Source organism: Lepus europaeus, chromosome 12, assembly GCF_033115175.1.
Source record: "Lepus europaeus isolate LE1 chromosome 12, mLepTim1.pri, whole genome shotgun sequence".
In the NCBI taxonomy this organism is placed as follows: Eukaryota; Metazoa; Chordata; class Mammalia; order Lagomorpha; family Leporidae; genus Lepus; species Lepus europaeus.
In genome coordinates this window covers 77,641,427-77,669,131 of record NC_084838.1, presented here as the reverse complement: position 1 = coordinate 77,669,131, position 27,705 = coordinate 77,641,427, and the positions used below count along the sequence as shown (strand labels likewise).

The 27,705-nt window shown below is 44.8% G+C and overlaps 1 protein-coding gene across 4 annotated transcripts in view; it reads left to right on the top strand.

Annotated features, from left to right (window-relative positions):
• TRPM3 (transient receptor potential cation channel subfamily M member 3) overlaps positions 1-27,705 on the top strand; it is a 948,117-nt gene that overhangs the window by 906,755 nt on the left and 13,657 nt on the right. For all 4 annotated transcript variants that reach the window (XM_062207082.1, XM_062207079.1, XM_062207080.1 and 1 more), the window contains 2 exons: positions 25,416-25,566; positions 26,773-26,972. In XM_062207082.1, the coding sequence (XP_062063066.1) occupies positions 25,416-25,566; positions 26,773-26,972 (351 nt within the window). The remainder of the gene's footprint in view (positions 1-25,415; positions 25,567-26,772; positions 26,973-27,705) is intronic.

The window sequence follows — 27,705 nt, the reverse complement described above, 5'->3', positions numbered from 1 at the left end:
AGAGGCTTTCTTGTGACCACAAAATAATCTCCGCAGTCAAGGTTACTGGTTCGCAGTCAGGAGTGATATTGCCCCCCACACACACACTGCCCTGGGGACATTTGAGTCTGCCTGGAAGTATTTTAAGTTGTCTCAACTGGGAGGTAGGGAAGGAGTGCCACTGGTACCTAGAGACAGAGCTCAAGGGGTTTGCCCCACATCCTATAACACACAGGACGGCCTCTCCAAAGAATAACCCAACCCTGATTGTCAGTCATGCTGAGACTGGGAAAACTCAGCCTACCAGAATCCAAAATTCAACTCTTAATGTGGCTTCCCAAAGAAAAATGGCACAAGGTAGTTGCCTTGACATCTAGAAAGTCCTAAAGAACAGATGTGGAAAGGCCCCATGTCCTCACAGCCGGTCACCCTCTGCATGTCTCACACTATATTCACGCCAAAGACCAAGGAGGACATCACACAACTGTGGTGTTGGAATGGCAAACACCAGGCTGGCGCCGCAGCTCAATAGGCTAATCCTCCGCCTTGCGGCACCAGCACACCGGGTTCTAGTCCCGGTCAGGGCGCTGGATTCTGTCGCGGTTGCCCCTCTTCCAAGCCAGCTCTCTGCTGTGGCCCGGGAAGGCAGTGGAGGATGGCCCAAGTCCTTGGGTCCTGCACCCGCATGGGAGACCAGGAGAAGCACCTGGCTCCTGGCTTCGGATCAGTGAGATGCGCCGGCCGCAGCGGCCATTGGAGGGTGAACCAACGGCAAAGGAAGACCTTTCTCTCTCTCTCTCTCACTATCCACTCTGCCTGTCAAAAAAAAAAAAAAAAAAAAAGAAAGAAAGAAAATAAAAGAAAGAAAGAAAGGAATGGCAAACACCAGTAGGTCCTGTCTCCTGCTCTGGGGCAGTGACTTGGGTAAGATAAACCCAGCGGTCACGCCGTGAAGCATGAGCAAAACCAGGAGGTCTTAATGATGGCTCAGAGTTAATGAGCATTTGCTGATCCAGGTGCACTCTCACAAGCTTGGACACCTCCCTGTGTGTGGTAGAAAAGCACTCTCCTGCATTGACAATGAAGGCCTTCCACGTGCTCTCAGAAGTCCCGGAGAAGCTGTCCAGTTCCCGCAAGCCCCTCATCATTGGGGATGAAGCATGGAGAAGCACACTGCCCGTGACCAGTGTTATCTACTGGCCAACTTAACACCACCAGACCAAATTCCAAATGGCTTTTAAGCATTCACAAGAGCCAGTGACTGTCTCCTAAGGAGGCCATGGGTCTAGCTTTACAAAATCACAGTTCTGGAAGCAAAGGACTGGAGGCTGCTGTGTGCCCTTTTTAATATTCCAAACAAGGGCTTCAGAAGTAAAATACCACTGTGAACTGAATGGATGCAGCACTGTTACAGGAAAGCCAGTTGCTGACAAGGACTTCAAAGTCACTTAGGCCACCTGAGGAACACCATGCTCAGCTGTGGAAGGAACCACGTATGGAACATGCGGTTCTATTATACAGCAAGTAATTGAATATATAATGCAGGGCCACCTCCCTCCAATGGGTCACACACCGAAAGACTGGATAATTTTTAGTGGTATGAAGATTATACACCCTATCAGAACTCTTTGTAAGATAACCAAGTGTTGAAAATGCCACTGTTTCTTACAAAATGTCCACTTGTACTTAATGCAGATTCTGCTGAATATAAGGATGCCCGAGTTCCCTATTAACTATCAGTGTGTTACAGAGGCTGTGTCATGGGTTTCTTCTGGCATTTCTAGGGAAAGCAGGTCAATGAACATTTGTTGAATTTCCATTTCAGTGGCTGGCATTGGGCCAGGCACATGATACACTGCACTGCATGAATCCTGATGTACTGTTGACAAAGAGCAGAGGTTAAATAACTTGCTTAATGAAGGCACACAGCCAGGAAATGGCAGAGGCTGAATTGGAACCCAAGCCCCTGTAACTCCTAAGCCCATGTTCTTTATTTCTACATTATGAAAAAAGGCTGCTTCCACCTGGGTCCAGAGCCTTGCTGTTCTCCCTGTACCTTACTGCAGTGACTGGAGCCATCGTGCATTTATTAACTTAGCATACACTCATCAAGTGTCTTACTCAGCACTAAAGAGCAGGTTGCAGCCCAGAGGGACCTTGGCATTCCCTTCCATGGAAGGGAGCAGCAGAGGGACAGACAATACATAAATAAATAAACATGAAACTTGGGTTAGCAGTAAGTTCCAAGTAGAAAACAAACCCATGTAGTAGGGGAGGGAGTTGAGGGAGGAGCTGGGTTGCAATTTCATGTAGGTCACAGAAGACCTGGAAGAGAGAACATGGAGTTGAAATATGAATGATGAAAGGAGAGGTGTCATGAGCTAGAGAAAGAATATTGTAGCCTATGGGAACAGTAAGGACAAAAGCCATGCAGCAAGAATGATGTCAAGGATTTGAATAGAAGCAGAGAGAAAGCCCATGCAACTGGAGTTTGAGACCTAAAGCAGCTCAAGTTGGGATAGCATGTCATGGTAGAATCCTGGCATCCAAGTATATGGCTTAATTCTAAATTAGGGACTGGATTTAAGAGTGGGGTCAGCTACACTGCAACATTTAGGAAATGTCACAGTGCTGAAAAGCATCATAGTAGAGAATTTCCCAGAAGCCAGTGGCTTCCCGAATCAGGATGCAGCCACCTCCAGTGTTGGAGCTATCCTGTGGCCCTCTGTGAGTTCTGTGTGGCCACAGTGCCAGTTGTGGCCACTGTGACAACTGTGATAGTGACGCCTTGCCCACTCTCAGAAGCACCCTGCACAGACTGATTAGACACTCTAGCATCAAAAGTACATCATACCTCCCACAATAAGAGTCTGTAAATACATCAGAATAACCTGTCTTAAAACTGTGACTGCCCCAGGAATACCAAATTCAACATCTGTGAATGAAACATGGTTCACAGATGGGCCAGAAAATTGCACACTGGAAAAAAGCAACCAAAAAGTACAGCCTCAGATGCCAGCAACACAATACTGGATGTAACCCAATGGTTATAGGTTATCAGGGGAAAAACCTTACATATGAATGTGCTTTTGGAAGGCATCAGTCTACTGAGTTCATATTGACAGAGGGCCTGATGTCAGGCAATAACTTGGTTGCAAATAGTTTGAGTTGGTTTGACAGTGAGAGTCCACATCAGAATCAAGAACCAAACACTCTGAATCCAGTTCTGTCACCATCACTAATTCTGTGATCTTGGACGAGTCACTGAAACTCTCTGTTCTTCATATTCTAGGCACATCAAGAACAGTATGGCTATGCCTCCCTTATAAGAACACTGCAAAGAATAAAGAGCATTCCTTCCCAAGTGAACATGATAAACCCAAGAAACATAGGCATCCATGCATATTATTGTTTTTGATAAAATTGAAATCTGAATCAATGTCAGGGTATGATGCATTCAAAGGAAAGCATATTCAATGAATAATAACACTGGTGGTATGCAAATATGCTAAACTAATGAAAGTGGTACCCAAAGACAATGTTTGGGAAAGAATGCAACAAAAGACACAACACCAAGGGCTACTCAGCAATAAGGAGGTACGCACAGTCAATGTGGAAAGCTGAAGTGGGGTTACCTGTATGGTTGAGTCATGTGAAGTTATGGTTTGCCAAACTATTATTTCTTCCAGTCCCTTCCAGCTGGGAAGCGGGCTCCAGATGGATGCAGGTGCCTTGACTCATCAAACAGCAAGGTGCTTTCTTGCTCCTCTTCTCCACTGGACTCTTTTACAACCAAGCCCATTGAAACAACTAAGCCAAATCGAGCAGTATGAAATCATGTGCCTTGTTCTCTTCAAGGCAGAATGGGACCACAGAATTATGCTGCTGCTCATCATGAAAAGACCAGGATTATATTTCACCCATTGTGTCTGCCTCCCAGCCTGCCTGAAAGTCATTCTGGGCAGCTAATCCAATTACTCATCCATTCATGGATCCAGAAAATCGTTAGACTCTACTCTGTCTCAGGTACTATGTTTTGTTCTGGGGGTTCAGTAATGAGTAAAATGATGAAGCTCCTGACTCCTTGGGAGCGAACAACCTGGTAAAGGTATCAGACATCAGACACAGAATCACACAGATAATCATAAGCTCTAATAAGTATTTCATCAAGACATACAGAATGCCATGAGAAAAAGAAAATGATAGGGGCATCAAGGAAAAGCTCCCTAGGGAAGGAACTTCTAAGCCAAGCTGCATAGAATAGAGGTAGGAATTTGTCAAAGATGTGGAAGGCTATGCCAAGGCCCTGAGACAGGAAGGAGGGGAACTCCTGCTAGGAACTGAGAGGAGAACAGCAGGGTGGAAGTGTAATGTGCAGGGGAGAACAAAAGTTCAGAGGCAGACAATGGCCAGGTTGTGCAGGTTCTTTTAAGACCATGAAGGATTTGAATTTTCTCCTGCATTCAATAGGAAACCTATGAAAAATTCATGCATGAATTAAGTTGGTGGTTGTGGTGGTGATGGTAGTGATAGGATGCATGTACATATGTACGTACGTGTGTGTATGTGACATGAATTGGGTAATTTGATGTGTATTTTAGCATCAATCCAAGGGTTACCAGAAACATATCTTTTAGCGCTCAACAAGCCCCAGATCCTGCATGTTAGGAGTTGGCAAACCAGACTTCCAGGACCAGTTTGCCCTAACATACTGGGTACATGGACCAGAGCTTAACTCCTAGCTGGGAAATGAAGTAATTGAACTTAGATTAGACCTGTGGTGATCTCAGTTGGAGTAGCATGGCCGTCATTCTTTGGAAATTTTATCTTTGACATTCAAGATGTATTTTACCTTGTCCTCCCACTTGGTGAACATCACTAACCTTTAGTGGATTGGGCCCAGGATGACTTGAATGTGTCCCACAAGGACAGGATACTCCCACAGTAAAGCGTGGCTTTCTGCCCACATCACTCTGCAGTGTCCCAGCAGACACAGAGGTGAAAAACCTGGTTATAATATCTGGGTCTAACCCCATTTTACATTTAAATACACCATATTTTCCCATGTTTTTAATAAGCCTCAAATTTTTCTATGAATGAAAACACCATGGAAATTGAAGTAGGTGGTATCTTGTCTGTTTTGCAGCTTTCCAAGTGGTCATTCACCATTCTGGAAAGTCAGCTCACCAATGCAAACTTGCTCATTGTATTTGAGCCTTATGTCCAACTTAAACTCTTCGTGTAGTTGTAGGCATCTGACAACTGTATAAAGCCTTCTAGAATAATTACCCCTAAGCATTTGCATATTGAAACATTTAGTTTTTGTTGTAAATCATGTTTCTTTTATTACCCTTTATAGTAACATTAAGACCTAGCAATTTTTCTGTGATTAGTATACAGGTAAATTAAACCATCTATGAATTTGATTTCAGAAGAGTAGAGGTGGCAGTGAAAATGTTTATTGTAAAAAGAGGTGTTGGGTCTGATGGGTTGAGAACAGTGCTTCCAAATGCAGCAATTTGGGAATCTAGCTACTTACTATCTTAGGACAGTATCTCGGTAACTTTAACATGAGAATTCTATGTAGAAATCCTGTTTTGTTAAATGATATACAGAGTTATCAAGGTTAACATCACCAATGAGAAGTTGCCTGAACATCATTTACTTTCTGGTAGGATAGGATGAGGAAGGAATTTCATCTTTGTGATAATCTTCCCCCCAAAATCCCTAATACTAGTCTAATCATAGAAGAAAAATCCATCAGACAAACTGAAATTGAGTGACATCCCACAAAATACCTGACTGGTACTCAACTGGTACTCAAATTATCAAGACCAAGAAAAGCAAGGGGAGACTGAGAGGCTGTCACGAGCCAGAGGAGTGGGGACAATAAAATATTACATTGCATCCTGGATAGGATACTGGAAGAGGAAAGGAATGTTAGTGGAAAACTGATAGAATTTGTTCTGAGTCTAGAATTTAGTCAACAGTGATGCTTGAATAGTGAAGGACATATGTAAATCTCTTGTTTAAGGCAAATCAACAGTTATAGAAGATTCCACCATTAATGGAGACTGGGTAAGGCGTATCCAGGAATTCTCTGTACTGCCTTTCAAACATTTTATAAATCTAAAATTAATCAAGCTTTTTCAAAGTCTTTTTTAAAAACATGGAAAGACATTAGGGACCCCACATTTTCATATAACTCAAGGAATTTTTCTAAAAATATAAATTAGCCATTACATGAAAAGACACAACTAAACCAGAAAAAAACATTGGATCATCCCTGACCCACTCTAGGGCAAAAATATAAAGAAGACAAAGACAACAGGAACTGCTCCCAGCTAACATAAAAGATCATGTGCTTTGTGAGTGTGTAAATGCCGGGAGATTAGAAATGGGGGAAATGGAGTGGGCAGGTCAATTGGACGAATTGGGACCAGGCTTTGAAGGAGCAGAAAGATACTGAAGACAACACAGGAAGTCTTATTGACAGATGCAAAAAGAGGTTAATAAGCAAGCTATTCTTGGGACAAGTTTGTGTCAGGTAGTAATGATATGTGAGAGTAATAAGAACAGGTACTTAAATAGCACTGTCTATGTATCAAGCCTGCCCTACATGTTTTATAAATGCTAACTCATTTTATACGCATAATAATCCTGTGGGGTAGGATTGGATTCTTGCCTCTATTTTTGCTAGGTAAAGAAACTGAGGCACAGAGAATATTACCTGGGTATTAGGTTGAATCTATGAAATGTCATTTTTGTAGGTCAAAAATGGTCCATCCTCAAGAAGTCCATATGGTTCATATTTGGCCCAATCAGTAATTTGCCTAAGATGAAAGTTATTGAGAAGCAGAGCCAGACTTTGAACCCCAGCAGCTGGCTCAGATGCCTGGGATGTGAGCCTTCGGCATTGACTGAATGTTCCAAATATGCCAGGAAATGTACGAAAGCTTTGCACACATCACCCCGTCATTCATCCTCTCAATAGAACTCTTGAAGCACCCGACTGGTGGCTGAAGAAATAGAGGCCCAGGGAACTTAACCTGCCAAAAGCTACACAGCCAACAAGGAGCTAAGCTGGGATTGGAACCCATGCTGACTGGCTCGAGAGCTGGGGTCCTCTGTTCTCTATCTCTTGTGTGTTTGCAGACATGGTGGAACTCGGACTGAGACAATCCTTGACTTTGGAGAGAATGGACTTTTCCTGTTAAACCTCTGAGCAGTTGCTAAAGGCTTTTCATTGGGTGGGATACCCATGAAGGAGACATATTTTCTGGCCAGCTCAGAATGACTGATAACATTCTCAACCAGAATAGAAAATTATCTCATGATCTCTTCAAAATCAAGCAAGGAAATGAAAGCCAATAGAGTAAAAGGGAAAAAAGAGAGAGAATGTGAAGTTTGGAAAAGGGGGTACAGAAGGTACTTAGTGTTCCCATCTTGGAGATATTTGGCATTAAGGATTTTATATGCAATTGAGTAGCTTCTCTCTACTCTCAAATGACTTGCTAGCCATTCAATAGAAGTTTTCTACTTGGATCTGCTTTCTTTAGTAGTTAGGGGTCATGTCATAATATCAGTATACTTAATTTGCATAGATTCTCTCAGATAAAGAGGAAAAAATAACTGAATGTTACTCTTCAGCAAATCTACTCTAAAATATCACTGAATAAAGTGCTCCAAAATTTTACAAGTCTAACTACCAGATGAATCTGAATTAGCAAAAAAATCTGAATTACAGAATTTTTAAAAATACAACTCTACTATTTTTACATGTGTATAATATCTTAAATTAGTCTAGCCTCTAGTGCCTAGCAAGAATATTCTTCACAAACACAGAGCCCCAGAATCTAAAGTAACTCCAATCCTGAGCACAGGGATGCACACAGAGATAGAAACATCCTTAAATTTATCTCTTTAAATATCAAAACATGGCAAATTAATTCCCTTGAACCATTGCTCATGGATCAATATTCTGGCTCAAGTCATTGGAAATATAACTCAGACTGGGTTGGGGGCAGGAGGGAGGTGGGGAAGGAGGAGGAGAAAAGAGAGAATCAATTTATCAATTAAATGAAGAGAGCACTGCAATGAAGATATTGGCACTGTTTTGCCCACTTGGCCTTATATTAACGTTGATGTTATTATTCTGTGGGAGCAAATCCACCTTGTGGATTTTGAAGCCCAGAAACATGATTGCAAACAACTTGATTGGTCTCAGATGCTAAACACACAGACTTCCACCAGATGATAAAACCAAATCCCCTAGCTTGATATTCCTAAACTCCACAGTGCTAATTTCTATTATAACCTGGGACCAGTTGGAGCAGCGCATATCCATGGCAACCGCTGATATAACCAATTCCTTCAATCACTTAGTAACATGAAATAATAGACTATTCTTCACAACACACAGAAAACAAGATTTTGCTTTGTTCATTGCTTATATAAGCCTTAACATCTTCTCAATAGAGGTCCCACTGCAAATCCAATCCTACCATGCTAAAGGAAACTGTCAAAGTAGTGCGACTAGTCAGAGTAGCTACAAAGAGCAGTGCCTAAGCAGACAGCTTGTTCTTGAGCCCATCTCCACTGTCTAGTTGATGGAGAGGTCTCCATTTCCACAGTCAAAAACAGACACAGAATAAGCAAGAACCCCCCCCCCCCCAAAAAAAAATAAAAAAGAATAAACAAGACCCAAACAGGGCTTTTCTGAGTCCTTGAGCCTATGGGATGAATCACCTTATCCAAAACACTATAAACAATCCTTTCTACCCTAAAACTGTTTATGCTTCTGGCAGACAGTATCAGTTTACTCTTTTCAAAAGGTACTATTTGATAATAAGTAAAATAGAAACTGGGCCTTTTAGTTTCTTTTGTTATATTTTTGGTGATAATTTTTCCATTTATGTTGAATGTATTATCTACATTGATATGGTCCAAAAGTGTTCATGTTGGCCAAAATCACTATGATCAACTTAACCTCAAAAGTCATCATGACATGCAAAGAGTCTTACTAATGGTCATTGCCATTTGAGATCCACTGTTCCAGAGAAAAAAATGGAACACAATAGAAGTCTAAATGCAGATATCTGGACATTCAAACCATCTTGCCATTAAATAACTCTCAAATCCATCAGCATGAGAAATAGCACAATATGGTGGTTAAGGTGGTAGAATCTGGGGCCAGCCTTGTGGCTTAGCAGGTTAAGCCACTGCCTGCAATGCTAGCATCCCATATGTGCACTGGTTTGAGTCCTGGCTGCTCCACTTTCAATCCAGCTCCCTACTAATGGCCTGGGGAAAAGCATCAGAAGATGGCCCAAGTGCTTGGGCCCCTGTCACCCTTGTGGGAGACCTGGAAGAAGCTCCTGGCTCCTGGCTTTGGCCTGGCTCAGCCCTGGGGAGATTTTTTTTAATAAATCTTAAAGAAAATGAATCCTCATGCATACATTGAATGTGTGAACTGACTATAACCAAATCCCTGTGTAAGAAGCAACTCTAATTAAGATGACATAAAATCAATATCCGGTAGACTGAGAGTGATAATTGTTCACTCAAGCCATGATAGGACATGCTAACTTGTACAGACACAAAGCAGATGGCAAGTTTTTCTCTATAACTTGTCTTTTTTAAAAAAAAATTATTTTAATTGAATGTCAGTTACAGAGGGAGGGAGAAACAGAGACAGAATTATTTTTTTTTTAAACTTGGAGCTCTTAAGATTTATTTTATTTGTTTGAAAGACAGAGTTACTTAGAGAGAGAGGGAGAGATAGACAGAGAGAGATCTTCCATCGGTGGTTCACTCCCCAAATGCCAGCAATGGCTGGGACTGGACCAGTCCAAAGCCAGGAGCCAGGAGCTTCATCTGTGTCTTCCACATCAGTTCAGGGGCCCAAGGACTTGGGCCATCTTCCATTGTTTTCCAGGCACATTAGCAGGGAGTTGGATTGGAAGTGGAGCAGTCAGGACTTGGAATGGTGCCTATATGGGATGCCAGCAGTAGTGGCAGCTTCACCTGCTATGCCACAATGCTGGCCTCCTGAGGTTGCTTCTTGATATACTATTAGCTAACTTAGCAGTCAAGCTAGACTTAACCCCGTAACTTTTTCTAAGTTCTCCTCTCTCTCCTTCATTCACCTCTCTTCTTTCTCTCTTGAGTATATGTATTTTGTGTGTTTGCATGTATGTCTTTGTGAGATCACTGAGAATGCAACGCAGAGCCAGAACACTAACCACCCCCTTTTTACTACATAGTTATACAGGGAGCAGGTATGTAGCTCAGAGTTTAGATGCTCACATCCCACATGGGGGTGCCTGAGCTCAATTCCTGGCTCTGGCTCCTGATTCCAGCTTTCTACAAATGCGGGCCCTGGGAGGCAGTGGTGATGGGTCAAGAAATTTGTTCCTGACACTCACAGGGGAGACCTGGATTGCATTCCTAGCTCCTGGCTCTAGGCTTTGGCCTTGGCCTAGTCGCAGCTGTTGCAGGCATTTGGGGAGTAGAACAGATGATAGAAGTATGTGCATACTTTCTCTCCCTTCTTCTCAAATAAATAAATAATCTTTTATAAATAGTTACCCAGAATGTGGAGAAAGGAAGGCAACACTCTTTTATAGGCTCCCCAAGTTTGCACCCACCATTAGCCTATCAGAGCCCAGCTAATGATTTTTGTTTCACAATTAGGTAAGGAGTAAAAGTGGAAAAAGCCTGCTTTGCTTCCTTTCTTTGGATGACCCAGAAACTAGCCAGTATTTATACTGCTTGTGGTTTAGTTTTAGAATTTTCCCACAGGTCTATTCAGACCAACTTGGCCAAGGAAATGCTGCTCACACAACATTGTCCAGAGTAGAGCTGCATGAAGAATTAGCTTATTAAAAATGTGAGGATAATATCTTTTTAAAACTATTTTTTATTTATTTGAATCACAGAATGACAGGAAGGGAAGGGGGGAAGGGAGGGAGGGAGAGAAAGAGAAAGAAAGAGAGAAGAGAAGAGAGAGAGATCTCCAACTGCTGGTTCACTCCCCAAATACCGGTAACAATCAGGGCTAGACCAGGCCAAAGTGAGAAGCCAGGAACTCCATGTGGGTTTCTCAAGTGGGCAGCAGGAACCCAAGTACTTGGACTATCACGCACTGCCTGCCAGACTCATTAGCAGAAGGCTCAGACGCAGAGGTGGGACTCCATCTTAAGCACTCCAGTATGGGATGTAGGTGTCCCAGGCAGTGACTTAACCCACTGTGCCACATCAGCAACCCTAACCATATCTTAACAAATAAATGCAGGTCAGCTTTCACAAGTCACCAGTTTGTACTTTGGAGTGTTTGTACAATGGCAAAGTAAAGCCATCTTATTTTCAAACATTGCAATAAAGATTATCAACTGAATCAATCTTTGGGGAGTGTGTGTGTTCGCAGGCCTAAAAACAAAAATACAAATTTTTCTGTAAACTTTCCGTTTCATTTTAAAGAAATAAAAAAGGAACACCTTCCTATCTTCATAAAGCAGGGAGATGAGAAATTAAATGTATCCTTTCCCATCATATACTTTACAATGGATACACGCAGCAAAACTGTCTAGAAAAATTCTAAACCAGCTGGTGGCTACAGCCTGGGCTTGGGTTTCCTGCCTTGGGAAAGCTTACAGTACTTCAGCAGTGAGGGGTTTTGCCTGTACCCAAGCTTCTTGTTCCCTGCCACAGCAGGTTGTGCTAAGCAGCAATCAGCGAGGAGTAGAGCCACAATGAGAAAAACTGGCTTTGTGCTCTGAGATCATCAATAAGAACCTGTTCCTTTCCCCAAACCTCATATTGTGAGGCTTTCATCTATCCATAAAAGTCGATTTTGTTCAAATCAGATTAGAAATCACCTTTCCCTCGGCAGATGGCTGTTTGGCCAATAAAAGCAGGGGAGCTGGGCGTGCGGGTGGGGTTCTGGAAAGCCTGCATGTGCCCTGGCACTCATTTTCATTACTCCCTCCATTTCTTTATTTTGGCTGGATATTTAAAAAAAAAAAAATCTGAGAGTCACTGCTGCAAGCCACAGAGGATCCAAATCCAGCAGCCTTCAGTTCTCCCACTGGGTACAGGGCCTACCTCCTTGCATTGCAGACCTCCTGGGGAAACAGAAGTCAAGAGCGGGTTTGCGTGGTATTCAAGAACCCATCAGGCAGGAGCTGGAATGGATGAAAGATTTAGTCAGTTTCCTTTATAACCCAATCATGGGAGACAATGTTGTGTGATTACCGCCCTGGAGTCTGGTTTGACCCTCTGAGGTTTTTCCAAAGCCCTAGAGGAGGCCCCCCGCCAACTGCTTCGTGCTCTGCCCACTTCCAGCATTCTCCCCAGCATTGCTTCAGCCAGGGACCTTCTCATGTTCACAGGACTCGGCAGGCACCTCCCACCTCTGGGCCTCTGCTCCAGCAGTGCTTGGAGCACCTTCCAAGAGAACCTCTTGGCCAACCCCCTCATAGAAGCTTGGAGACTTAGTTTGATCTTGCTTCTTGATGTCACCTTGCACCCACTGCACACACACTCCTGATCCCTCTTGACCTACTCTGCATTCTGTTTTCTCCCATAGTACTCACTACCTCCTGACGCTCCACTTCATTTACTTGTTATGCTGTTGTCTGTGTCCTGCCCATCCGCTAACCTCCACTGGCCTTCACCACCATCCTTCCACAGTGGAGATAGTGGAAGGGGAGGAATCTTTGATGTTTTGTTCACTGGTGTATCCCAAGCATTTAACAACAGTGCCCGGCCCATATTAGAAGCTCAGTGAATACTTGTTGGATGAACAGTGAGGGAAACGAGCATGGTTCATCATCATTTATATGATTTCTATCATCATTGTTATACCAGGCTTAGCGATAAGGAACCTGAGACTCAGATGCCACCATGAGCTTACCCAGTAACACTCAGATGACAAGATAGCAGATCTGGTCTCATACTGACCCATTCAGTATTAGTACCTTACATCTGAGACTTTGAGACTTTGAGAAATGATTTAATGAGGCACATCAGTGTGGATCAGCTACCAAATGTAAGACAACGTGACCATTTTAAATACTCAAACCATGATGAATAGCAAAATGCCTTTTTCCACCCTTCCCTCCTTCTATGCCCCCATTCCACTTCTCCATTTGGTTGGCATCTGAGTTTATTGTTTTTAACAGACAAATCTGTCAAGATGAAAATGTTTATTTATTTGATTTTAACTGACATGTGCCAGTGTTGCTCTCGGAAAGAAAAATGTTTGTTGATCCACTGTACAAGGGTGTACTGTCATCCATTTTATAATAACAGTGTGTAATTTATTATAATAACTGTATAATTCAGCAAACAGTTGGATTCATAGTCACAACACAATAGCAAGCTCTAGGCACTGAAATAGGAGTCTGCCAACAGCGGGATGGGTGCTAAGTAGAACATGGCCTGTATATAATCTGGATTCTTTACTGTTTGTGGAGCATCAGTTGGAGGGCAAAAGGTCAAAGATTAAATAGTAAACAAAGAAGGGCAGACAGGGAGACCTGGGAGGGTAGGAAAGGAATGACGGGCACCAAGAGGGAAGTGTGCCCAAAAGATCAGTTAGGAGGGTGAGCTGTGAGTTTAACTCTGCCTCTTGCATCGCCACTTTCCAGGGAATTTGTAAATAGTGAAAAGAGGGATTTGTGTTGGTTTGTATACAAATTCCTAAACATTAGGGCCCCAATTGATTGTTTCTGTGGATGTCACAGAACCCCTTGGGCATCATCCAATGGGACTCAACAGGAGCCTTGGATCATTACTCTGGCTGATACACACTTGTGTCCCCTGATGTGCATCTTCAGAGAGATGTGCTCTCTGGCTCACTGGACTGATTTTTCTAGGCACAGATAGCCTATATGTGAGGTTGCTGCTTTCTTTTTAAGACACGCCCTCCCAAACAGGACCCTGACTTTTCTTTCATTAAATACCCTAAAAAAAACCAGAAATACCTGAAGATGTATGGGTTTTCAAAAAACCATGCAATCCCGTTTTAAACAAAAACAATGAGCATATTCCTCACGGGGTAGCATGAAGACTAAGGTGATGTGGATCCACAGGGGAAACCCTCCACAATCAAGGCAGTGAGAATGAGACCGAGCTCCCCTGCACCTGCTGTGGAAGGGAAACTGTCTCTGCCCCCATAGCTCAGGAGGTTGACTTGTTGCCACTGGAGGAGAAGTCATGGGAATATCACATTCAGGAGTTAGAATGGAGCAGATAATTTATTTGACTTTTTCTCTGTGTTTGTTCTTTCTGGTTTGAAGAAGAAACAGTTTATCTAATCCCATTTTGTTTAGGTAAATCTCAAAAGGGAAGTATAATGATAGTGATGAGAGAGTTCCTCAGTATAATTGTGAGTGAAATCGTTTTTATTTCCCTCCTTCCAACCCTTGACCCTGAATGCTCTTCTCCCCTCTCAGCGGCCCCCTCCCAAACGCCAGGGTTCCCAGCACTGAGGATCTGGGCCTCCTCTGATGAAACTACTGCTCTGGACAGCTGATTGTCTTGTAGGTGCTAATGACGCAACTAGACAGTACTGTTGATTACAAGAAAACTAAACCACCCTAACTACTGGTTAAAGAAAGGTTGGCTGTAAGCCTGTAAGAGGATACCACAGAGGCATCCAAAGACAGGAAACAAGCATGATGAGAGCTGACTGGTAATGACACCGGAAGTGGTTTTGGAAAGTCAGAATCTGAAGCCATGACTCCTCTCATCTGCTCTTCCCTCTTCTCTGCAGAGTCACTCAGTCAGTCATCTGTCTCATTCTTCCTTGCTCTCCCTCTCATTTGCTGCCTCCCCATCTCGCTCTGTCCGATGACTTGCTCTACTTTTACATGACCAACGTGGTCAGGCTTTATACAAGCTTTCAATTAAAAGTCTGCCATCATCTAACTAAAGTCTCTGTACTCTGGTTTAATTTCTAAAGACAGTCTGATGAGTCACTGGTCATGCAATGCACTCACTCCTCCCTGGGTAAGGGTCAGATCTGCTGCAACCAGCTGTGGCCTGAAGTGAGGTGGGGGAGGAGTGGAAAATGAGGAAATGGCTTTGTCAACCTGAAGAACCCAGGCTGCCTCTTCCAGCTGTGAGCAGGGCAAGGGGAGTTGAATGTGAGAATCAGATATCTACTGATCTGATAATGCTGTAGGACAGGCCCTCAGAACTCTGTGGCTTAAAGCCAGCAGCATTCATTGAACAATTCTGCGAATTGCCTGGATGGCTCTTCAGGTCTGGGAAAGACTCAGTTCAAAACAACAGAAGCTACTTGGAACAGAAGCCTCCTGTGTTCCATCCTCTGGCAGGCAAGCTCAGACTTGTCTGACGTGGTGATGGCTGAGGTCATTCTTGCTAATACCCCATTGATCAAGCAACCAATATGGCCGAATTCAGAATCAAGGGACAATGAAATGGATCCCACCAGTTTCATGAAAGAAACTGTAAAGCCGCATGGCAAAGGAACTTGGATACAAAGAGGAGAGAGAAATTAGGGATGTTTAACCAATCAGTTGGCCACATCACGGCAACAACTCACTGGCATGTCCAACAGGCTAGTATACAATATTTCCTTCCTCAGTAAGATCTATATAAATTCTTTCTGATACAAATTCCTGATGCAGAATAATAAACTACCAATATTACAGCACTGCAGCTTTCTCAAATAACAGCAAATAAATGAAAATATTATCTCTATGTAAATGTAGATATATGGAAAGCAGGAATGTAGGAGTAAAACCAAGATAACAGAGGGAGTTCTCTCCCTCTTCATCCCAAAACACCTCACAATATACAGACAACATGCAGAGGCTTATGACATCCTGCTTTCTAAATCACTGGATTAGAAAATGAGATCTGACCCACTTCATCACGCTTTCTGAAGAGTTCAAGGCAGGAAGCATGCAAACAGCAGGCAGACCTCAAGCCAAGGCAGTTCCCAAGAGTCAGAGGCTGTGTTCCCCCTTTTCTCCTCAGGTATGGCTGAGTTCCATGTCTTGCAATGCTGGTGGCTACTTGTTTGTTTGCTTTTTTGCTGGTGCAGAAAGAATAGGATTTCTACAAGTAGCCTACAGTTAGCTCATGGGATACATGATCCAGTTTGGGAATTTTTTTGGTCTCTATGGAATCATGGAGTAACAGAATATCAGGAATAGGTGGAGTTTAGATGTCATCTACTCCAAGATTTCCCAACCTTTAATCGGTCACATACCTCATTCTGTGTTTTGTTACATCTGTTCTACTCTTTTTTTTTTTTTTTAAATTTTTTGCCAGGCAGAGTTAGACAGTGAGAGAGAGAGACAGAGAGAGAGTTATAGACAGAGAGAAAGGTCTTCCTTTCATTGGTTCACTCCCTTAATGGCTGCTACGGCCGGCACTGTGCCAATTTGAAGCCAGGAGCCAGGTACTTCCTCCCAGTCTCCCATGGGTGCAGGGACCCAAGCACTTGGGCCATCCTCCATTCCCTCCCGGGCCACAGCAGAGAGCTGGATTAGAGGAAGAGCAATCGGGACTAGTACCCAGTGCCCCAACCAGGACTAGAACCCAGGGTGCCAGTGCTGTAGTCTGAGGATTAGCCAAGTGAGCCATGGCGCCGGCCTGTTCTACTCTTTAATATTGTAAAATTGGCTCTTTTTTAAAAAACTTTTTTTTAAATTTATCATGGTCAAAAGTTGAAAATCAGTGTGATTTGTTGTAAATAGAAGTTACCATAAACAGAATGAAAATTCCATATTGTTATGAAATTCTTGCCAGATGCTTAAGCCTTCAGCCTCCCCAGACTGCACCAAATGTGAAGGAAGTGTTAGAGAAATATTACCCTCAAGCTGACACACTCTCTCTCTCTGATGGAGTCAGAGAGATTGAGAGACACGAAAAAGTCATCACTGTTTTCTGATTCTGTGCTATCGAATGTCCCGTTCCTGTATGCTAAAGTCGCCACAGACTCCCGAGCCTCATGTGCCACCTAAAGGGAACATCCATGGCCCAGCTGCCCTTATTCACAGACGGAGGGAACAAGGTCTCTTGCTGATTTCCAGTGGTTGCCTCTGTGCCATGTCCCTGCCGGGAGCAGCTTACCTGAGAAGAAAGAAGAGGAAGGGAGCTGGTGGAAGGTGCTTTTCACTCTACAGAGTCTGGGCTTGCCTGATTTCCAATAGCCTCTGCTGTTGCTCTCCTCTGTCCTTAGCGGACACTGACAGTTGCCTTTAGAGAGAAATACAAACTGCCTCATGCTTCCACAGAGGAAACTGCTGCCTGAATCTACCATGATCTAACACTTTAAAATATGGAAGCTTTTAGAAAGAGGTAGCCATACAAAGAAGGACATTTCTAGTTGTCTGGCCAAGAGAAGCATGGTGACAGGACAAGGCCAGAAAGCAGATTTGTCCAATTCTAAGTCATCCAAGGAACATAAGCCACAAGAGCTGTGCTAATGACATTCTAAATCCTCTGTGACAAACTATATAGATTTTCAAAGGGAGTGGAGAAATCTTCTTTGTCTCATTATTTGTCCATGATGGATTTTTACTGGAAAATCCTTTCTTTAAAAATAAAAGTATAGGACCAGCATTATGGCATGGGGGCAAAGCTGTCGCTTGCAGCACCAGCATCCTATATGGGCACCGGTTCATGTCCCAGCTGCTCCACTTCCGATCCAGCTCCCACTAATGCGCCTGGGAAACTAGCAGAGGATGACTCACATGTTTGTTTGTGCCCCTGTACCCACATGGGAGACACAGAAGCAGCTCTGGCGATTGAGGCCTTTTGGGAAGTAAACCAGAGGATGGAAGAGTTCTCTCCCTCTCCCGATCTCTCCCTCTCTCTAACTTTGCCTTTAAATAAAATAAAATGATATAAATGTTTAAAAAAAAATAAAAGTAGGATAAGCATAGCAAAATACTCACCTAAGCTACTCATTCCATTACCTGTGGTTTAGAATAAGCTTTTGAGACACTTTTTCACAGAATAGGAAAGGATGGTCTTGAAGAGGAAATATCCTTCTTCATCATATTTTTAAGAATGAGACTGATCACAACAAACATTGGTCAGTGTTTAAGTTTCTCTTATTTTGGGTGAACAAGGTTATGTGTGTATTAAATAAACAGACATTCCTTTCCCTGTATGTTATAGGATGAAATCAAAAGGATGAGTCTCTAAATCTATGGGACAGTGATGCCTGTGCCTGGTACCTATTACATGAACCTTCTTTATTCACATTCTGAACCTCATAAAGTGTTCTTTATAGTTGTTACTTCACCTGAACAGCTCATGTTGATGGGAACCAGAAAAAACTAGGTACCTGCCAGACTTCCCTACCTTATTGCATGTTGAGGATCCTCTCAACCTTGTATCGGCTCTTCCCTCAGAGGAAAGAGATTTTATGGTCGGCAGGCTGTGTGGACATCTTGGCTCTGTTCTTCCTGCTCTGAGGTCCTGACAGAGATATTAAAGCTGTCTAAGCCTCTTCATCTGTCAAATGGGGATAATAATAACTATAATGTTGAAATATTCTAAAGATTAATGTAAGATGAGCTAAGTGGAGCTCATAGCACAGGGCCTGGCGTTTCAGCATGCAATGCGTGGTCATGAATAATACAACCTTAGAGAGGCTTGTGAAGTGGAGCAGAGTGCATGCAGAGACTTCAGCATAACAGAGAGGGTAGCCCTGTTTCCTTTGTAATCACTCTCCAGTGCCTGTCGCCACTGGCATATAGCAGGAACGTAGGGACATATAGCATAGTCTGGATGAATGGAAAGGTTCTGGCATTATCCCTTATGTGTGGTCCTGGGTAAAGCATCATTCCCCTTACCATGTGTTTTCTCCACTGTAAAATGAGGACAATACAGTTCTTATGGAGCTACCAGGAAGCTTCAGTGCAATGGCCAGTGACAAGTGTTGCCCAGTCTGAAGGTTGCTAACCACTATACTCTCTACAGATGTTTATTCCCAAATCCCCACTGCTCTTCACTTTTCCTTTAAAAAAAAAAACAAACAAACAAACAAGTATTTATTTATTCTAAAGGCATGGTTACAGAGAAAGAGGTAGAGTCAGAGCTAGAGAGATCTTCCATCCAATGGTTCACCTCCCAAATGGCCACAATGGACTGTGATGGATCAAGCTGAAGACAGGAGCCTGGAACTCCACCCAGATCTCCAAAATAGGTTGCAAGGACTCAAGGACTTGGGCCGTCTTCCAGTGCTTTCCCATGCATATTAGCAGGGAGCTGGATCAAAGTGGAGCAGCCAGGACTTGAAATGGTGCTCATATGGGATGCCAGTGCTACGTGCAATGGCTCAACCCACTGCTCCAAATGGCAGTCCCATCCTTTCCTTTTTCAAGATCCCAGATAAAGAAAGAGCTAGATTCTGCGGTTTCCGGGAACATACCCATTTTTAACTCTGCCTTTTAAAATACACAGTTGGCAGGGTCCAGTGGCCCAAGATGTATATGGGAGAAGTCCCCAGCACTCTCAGGGTGATCCCTCATCAAAATGCCAATGTCTAAGTGAGGCAGGATGTATAAGTCTATTTTTTTGATTCAGGGGCACCTTTGGTCCAGGATCAAGCAGGTCCACATGGGCCTGAGGAGGATCGGAAAATAGGGACAGAACTTTGCACTCCAGACCTTATATTACCATTTTTAAAGGAGCCAAGAGAAAGGTCCCCGTCACTTGTCTCAATTTTAGTTTACTAATTGTACTTTAACTTAAGAAAGATTCTAAGGCCACATCCTGGGTCTGAAGGAAAGAATATGAGGAATGTCTGCCTGCTGTGGATGCAAGGTAGAGTATTCTTGCTGGCTTGTCACACAGATCTACACAACAGCCTTCAATGGGAGATCCTCTCAAAGAGCAGGCATCTCACGTTAACTTGAGCAATCACCAAAAAACAAACAAAAAAATATACTGTTTCCATCTGTTTCTGCTCTCACAGAAGCTATCCTCTGAGAGCCAGTCATGATGACTGACACTCAATGAGATCCTTAAGGAACTAGGAAAATAGACATTGACCCAGTGACATGGACCAGCTGGAACTCCTACAGAAACACTCAACACCACAGGGCAGGTGTGTAGTATCCACTGAGCAAATACTTATTGAGCCCCTCCATGTGCTAGGTAGTGTTCTATGGGCTATTTTCATGATTGAACAAAAGGGACAAAAATCTTGTGCCCTGGAGCTTATACACTATGAAGGAATCCTGTTGACCCTTATTTTAGTTATCATAAAAGTTTATTTGTGAAAACAATTCCAACCATTGGAAGGCTATCCTCCAAAACCTCCACACAAGAACAGAAAATGGCGGCCTTTCTTACTATGGCCCACATCCTTTGGCTAGATTCTGACAGCTCAGCCTATCCAGGTACTCCAGAGCTGTGTCACCAGTTCCCACTCATTAACTCGCCAGAAACAGCTTTTCCAACTGCCTGCCACACTATATGTTAGTGTGACCCATGTACTTAAGCCATAGAGAATCATAATCCCAAGTGCTAGATGCCTTCTAGCTTAGCTGCAAAGATACTGCCTTCTCACTCTGAGCCTGCTCCCACCATGACATGTCTGGGGCTTATCCTGTCTATGACCAGCTTCTAGAACGTGCTTGCTTCACTTTAGGGGTATCTGACTGTGTCCAGGTGCCTCACTACAGTTTCACAAATGCACTTGCCCTCCTGATTCGGTCATATGTTGCGTGTATATCATGAGTGTCTGAGTCAGAAGCAGAATTTGGCAGAATTTAAGCTTCATCCACGTGGAACCCTTAACTTGTTTTGTGCTTTGAGGAGGTTGAGGAACAACACTAGCCTCTGGCTCCTGAAACTCTGGCACTGATTCATCCTTGTTATCTGGTCATATTTCAGGCCCTGGTTTCTCTTCCAGTCTTTCTATGCTATTCTGAGACTCCAATGCAGCCTCTCAAGAGTAGGGTCTCCAAAATGTGAACATCTTTTATTACTGGGCTTGGACAGGGGCCACATGTGAGGGTGATATTAACTGAGGCTCTTAATTGCATGTGATAGCAACTCAATTCCAATTAACTTAGAAAAAAAGTAGATTTTTTTTTATTCTTACAAATGAAGAGTGTTTGAGGTATGACTGGGTCATAAATCAGTTTCTCTTCACTGTGATGGAGTCCATCGCAAGCAGCCCCTCTCCACTTGATAGCCTTACATCACATTCTACAAAGAGAGCTTCACTTTTATACCAATTCCTCCCAAAGTTCCAGGGCCGATGCTCATTGGCTGTGATTGGTCAGGCTGTGTCACTTGTCTATCACTGAACCAATCACTGCAATAGGAGATAAAACATACTGATTAATCCTCTCCTAGGCATGGATCTGGGGTTCATTACATCCAGAATTCTTGGGTTAAGACTGGAAAAGGAGGATTGCTTCTTGGCCTTTTGGCTAAGATCAAGACTGGAAGAGGAGTTGTTTCCCAGAGGGGCACCAGGATGCTCTTACCAGAGGGTGGAGAAGGTGGAATCTCCAACCATCTACCAGAGAGACTCTCCACTGATTGTCATCAAAAAGAGGGAGAAAATAGCATGCCCCTTGGTGTGAAGATAGTGATGCATTCACTTCTTGCAAAAGGATTGGGAGGAAAATCACCCAAGTATCAGGTCCTGAAAATAGGGACCTACATGTCCCTGAACATCCACCCATGTGCCATCTTGGGTGCATGAGCCTGACACAGCCCCCTGGGAACACAAGCCCCAGATACTGGATGGTGCCACATGACTATCCAGATAATTTGTCCTCCATCCTGAAATCTGCTGCTCATCAGGGCTCAGGGCATCCAGTCCATCTTCATCGATGGTAGACCTCTGTAAATCTGAGTCATAGTGCTTTCTACTGCAGATAAACACCAGAACAGGGAATCATTAGGAGCCATTACACAACACTGTTTTGTACCAACTGCTACACATCATGTTCATGGTTTCTCTCTGCTGACATTACCAAGTGATGGCTGTTAATGATTCACTTTTAGTATCATGATCACTGTCACAGGGATCATCTGATGCCTCCACACTGCACTTGTTGCTGCAGAATCTCGGTGATGTTCCTCAGGCCACTCCTGGCTTCCAGGCTGCCCTGTGGAGCCCAGGCTGTAGGCGCTGCAGCAGCTCAAACACTAGTGCATCCCCCTGAACCCCCATCTGAGCTCACATCACACAGTAACGCAATGTTCTCTTCCTTCTCTGTGCCCCTACCTGTGAGTTGCTTGACAACAAGAATTCTCTCTTTGCTTCCCAATATGCCCTGTACCCAGCATGTTCTAACAACTCAGTAAATGTAGAATAAGTGCTGTGCTTAGTGACTGCAAAACAGATAAGACACAATCCCTAAACCCAAGAAACCTAAGTCTTATTAATTACAAAAACAGCAATACTAATGACGATCTTACTCGAGTCCTATATGCCAGACACCGAGTTACAACCTGGCGTGTATTAGCTCAGATCATTTATCTTGATGACTCTTCATGGTTCGGACTAAAACTACCCCCATTTTACAAATGAGGAAGCTGAAATTCATGGAGTAAGCCAAAGTCAGATCACTTGAAAATGGTTGAATCAAGATTGGAACCCAGGCCTTACCAATTATAATGCATACTCCTAAGTACTAAATTAATACTACTACCTCTGTAAAGGTGGGATGAATAAAAGGTAGAGGGAGAGCTTGAATAAATTGATACCCAAGAGACTGGCAAAGGGCTCCCAGGGCCCCTGCTGCTGATATCAAGTCAAATCTTATAGAAAGATATTAAGCTGGTCCAATTTTTAATTGAGGGGGCACTTTTAATGAGCCAGAGAAGCACAAGAGACCTAGAGATAGGCTGATGACATGACCTAGAGGCCTATGGAAGTATGGTTTCAGAGTCCCCTGAAACCAGCACCCTAGTTTCCCCTCTCAGCTGGAAAGGAAGAAGTTCACTACATAACATATGAGGTCAGAAAGCAAGGTAGGTGAGCTTTGCCTCTCCCAGGTTTATTTTATGCTTTTTCAGAATGGACTTGAGGATTGGGGATCAGGGATTGTTTTTGCAAACACTGATGAGCTTAATGGCTTAGTCCAAGCCATTATTTCTGCCACTGTGTGTCGGCTTCCCCATAGAGATCTGAGCAGGAGCCAGTGGAAAGGGCAGAATAGAGGATGAAGGGGTTAGAGCAGATGGGGGAAGCTCCACAGGGGGAAGAAAAAGCTGACTGGTAACTCCTGAGGCCTGTGGCCACATGGGAACAGAGACCCTGAAGTCTGGTTGAGTTTGAGGACTTCTTGACGGTGTGAAGGGAGGACTTCTACAAAGGACTCAAGGAAGGAGCTCCCAGCTCCTCAGAGTTGGGCCCAATCCACTAGCAGGACTGTGGAGGTGTGGGGAATCTCAAGGCCCAGCCGCGAACTTTGCCTGCAGGATCTCCTTTATTCATTCAACAAACATCAGTCATAGATGGATGCGGGTGGCTGTACTATGAGTAGACATTGAACCAGGTGATGGGAAATCTTGAAGAGCCGTTCTCCCAGTGGGAAACTCGTGCGGGACAAGTAAATTGGTGATGGCAGTACAGTATGAGAGAGTCCCAAAGGAGCAAGCAGAAGGCACCCTGGGATAAGGAAGACCCCTACCTCATTCCTAGGTGGAAAAAAAGTGGAGAGTGAGCTGTGTGCTTCAGAAGGCTGCACGGGCATTCAAAAATGATTGTGGCACAGTGGTGACGCCACTGCTTAGGATGCCTGCATGCCGTATCAGAGTGCCTGAGCTAAGTCCCAATTCCACCCTCCATTCCGGCTTCCTGCTGATGTGCAGCCAGGGAAGCAGCAGGTGTTGGCTCATGTACTGGTCACATGGGAGACCAGGACTGAACTCTGGGCTCTTGGCCTCTCCTGACCGTGTCCTAACTACTGTGGGCATTTGGGGGAGTGAACCATCAGCTGGGAGATCTGTTTCTCTCCCTCTCTCTTTCTCTGTCTCTACCCTTCAAATAAATAAATGAATATAATTAATGTTTAAAAATTTTAAAAAATGAATGGGACCCACCCAAGCGCAGCATGGAGTGGGAGCACTAGAGAGGCCTTCAGGAAGCAAAAGCATTTCTGAGAATGGCACGAAGAAACTTAGTCTGGTTGGTGTTCAGAGGGAGGTGGGGAGTGACAGGAGGTGGCACTGGGCCAGCGACCCCCAGACTTTGGACTTCATCCTGAAAAAAGGTTCTTCCACACTGGGCTTGGAGGGAATGATGAGGGCCTCTTGCAGGGCTGTGCTGGTAGTCGGGGCCATCGTAAGAATGCCAACCATAAAAAAGGCAAACACCCGGCCCCAGTACCCTGTCATCTGCTGGCAGAACCAACAGCCATCTTTTCCTTGGTGCCCTGATGTTCCGGCACAGTGGGCTCAAGCTTCATAGCAATGATGCTTGCCCACACCCCCCCGCCCCCTCCCCGAGACTGATTCAATTGTCTAGAGCAAAGCTGGGCAATGGTGTTTTCAAAAGCTTCCCAGGGGATCCCCCAGATGCAGGGTTGGAAACCACCCTGAGGGGGAGCCACCACACCTGTCCGTGGCACCTGAGGGCCACACCATCTGCTTTGCACTTGCCAGAGAACTCCCAAGCAGGCCTCATTCACCCATCACTGACCCAATCCCACCTCTCACCTCATCCCCCACCCCAGGTCTCCCCCCACACACACACCATTGGTCTGTTAATTCACCACCGTTGGGTTTTACCCCCTGCGCCCTAAACAGCACAGTTTTGGACAGGAAAGGCTCCTGGAAGAAAGCTGGCGGCAGGTACCCCACGGCCCTGGCCCATCACCCCAGTCACCCTCAGGTGAAACCCCATGTTTCAGGAACACCGAGTGACAAGCCTTCAAAGTACTTCCCACCGGGCTGCCCTGTGCTGTTCCTCCCGCGCTGCGACGGCAAATCATTAGCTCCGAGCCCTGGCTTGTTTCTTGCAGCAATTAACTGCTGCCCCGGTGTTAATTCCCAATCAATAGCCCAGCGATGGCGCTGCTCTTACAGCTGTTGGCTGGGGGCCTGCACAGCACATTTTGAAAGTAACTTGCCAGGCAGTGGGACTTTGTGCTCCTTGCGTGCTCCCCAGAAAGGCCCTCAGCAGGCATCCTAAGGTGCACAAGGGCCCCCTCACGGAGTGTCAGGGCCGAGAGACGGGGGAGAAAGCAGGCAGCTCCGCCTGCTCAGAGGACAATTCAGGGAGAAGGCAGCCTGAACAGCAGCCCCCTGGGATACTCATGCAGCTTTTGTTTTCCGCTTTCAACTTTTCTGGGGGGAAGCTTTGGAGGTCTTTTTTCCATTTAAAACCCTCATTCAGGCCAGCTTCCTCCCTCCCTCTTTTTTACATCAAATAGCCATGGTTTCTTACTTCCTGCCTTTGTCACTTCCTCTAGCTCCCTGCGGACAGAATGAGACCCGAGAGGATGGAAAAATAATCCAGCTGCCTCCTTGCAAGACAGGAGCTTGGATTGTGCCGGCCATCATGGCCTGCTACCTCTTGGTGGCAAACATCCTGCTGGTCAACCTCCTCATTGCCGTCTTCAAGTGAGTGTGTCCTTCGTCAGAGCGCTTTGCCTGGCCAGGGGGAGTAGGGCGGGAGGAGGGCTGAGGCTCCAGCAGACACTAGATTGGCCCAGCATGTACCAGAGGGTCAACCACCTACTACACAGCATCCCACGTTGGGGCACCAAGGTGAGTCCCGGCTGCTCTGCCTCTGATCCAGCTCACGGCTAATGCACTTGGGAAAGCAGCGGAAGATGGCACGAGTGCTTGAGCCCCTGCCACCCCCACAGGAGACCTGGATGGAACTCCTGGCTCCTGGACTCTGCCAGGCCAAGCCCTGACCATTGCAGCCATTTGGGGAATGATCCAGCAGATAAAAAATCAATCTCTCTCTCTCTCTCTCTCTCTCTCTGTGTGTGTGTGTGTGTGAGAGAGAGACTCTGTCTTTCAAATAAATAAAATCTTTTTTTAAAATGACAACATTGGGGAGGGCCAGCATTGTGGTACAGCAGGTTAAGCTGCAGCCTGCAATGCCAGCATCCTATGTGGGAAACAGTTTGAGTCCTGGCTGCTCCACTTCCCATCTAGCTCCTTGCTCATGTGCCTGGGAAGGCAGCAGAATATGGCCCAAGTCCCTGGACAGCTGAACCCATATAGAAGACCTGAATGAAGCTTCTGATTCCTGGTTTCCGCCTGGCCCAGTCCCAGTTCTTGCAGCCATTTAGGGAGTGAATCAGTGGGTGAAAGATCTCTCTATCTGTATCTCCTTCCCTCTCCTTCTCTCTCTCTCCCTAACTCTACCTTTCAAGTAAATAAAATAAATCTTTAAAAAAGTATAAGATCACTATTAAAAATAATCATAATAAAAATAAATAAGATGCCGGCGATGCGGCTCACTAGGCTAATCCTCTGCCTGCGGTGCCAGCCCCTGGGTTCTAGTCCCGGTTGGGGCGCCGGATTCTGTCCCTGTTGCTCCTCTTCCAGGCCAGCTCTCTGCTGTGGCCCGGGAGTGCAGTGGAGGATGGCCCAAGTGCTTGGGCCCTGCACCCGCATGGGAGACCAGGAGAGGCACTTGGCTCCTGGCTTCGGATCAGTGTGGTGCGCCGGCCGTGGCAGCCATTTAGGGGGTGAACCAAGGGAAGGAAGACCTTTCTCTCTGTCTCTCTCTCTCTCACTGTCTAACTCTGTCAAAAATAAATAAGACAACACTGGACCTCCTCACTTGGTTTTCTCTGGTCTCTGTTTCAGCAATACATTTTTTGAGGTCAAATCGATATCCAACCAAGTGTGGAAGTTTCAGAGGTATCAGCTCATCATGACTTTCCATGAGAGGCCAGTTCTGCCACCACCGCTCATTATCTTCAGCCACATGACCATGATATTCCAGCACCTGTGCTGCCGGTGGAGGAAGCATGAGAGCGACCCAGATGAACGGGACTACGGCCTGAGTAAGTTTCAAGCGACAGCCCCAGCAACCACAAATCAGAACCTCTGCTTCCAGCAGGGCAGTCCCAGAGGGTCCAGTGACTGCCTGCTTCCTCCTGCAGTGTCGGGAAGAAGACAGTAGAGGCTGGAACCGGGCATTCGTAGCCTCCTGTCCTGCTTCATAGCACAAAGCTATTTTAGCACCTTCATAGGTCCTGAGTTTGACTTTCCAGGGGTTGTGCTACAGAGGATGCCAACCATATAAATAGACAGTCAGCACTCCATTATATTATTTAATCACTCTGTGAGTTGAGTTGCAAACAACTAAGCTTGATTTTCCCATTATTATTTCTGGACCTGTAAGTTTTTCAAGTCTTAAATATTTTCCTAAGTCTTAGAGGTTGTGTCTATATAAGCTCATAAGGAAACTGGTCCTGCTTTCTATTCAGAGGACAAAAGACAAGATCCTTTGTCATGCACCTGTTAGCCACCAGTGTTTCTAAAAGGAGATTCCATTGGTCTGGGGAGAATGGTTCATATTGTGTAAGATTAATGCCACACATTGCCAGAGATTCCATGCCTGGCCTCCACACACTGAATTCCAGTAGCTCCTGGAAATTTCTGAGTGCCCTAGGGGCCCACCCTGAGTTACAAACCACGGGTATCCAGCTCCATACAAGCAAGCTACTATGGTTTCTCAAAATGTGTAAGGCAGATACACATTAATCTATGAACAAGAGCCTCTGAGTCAGTGGC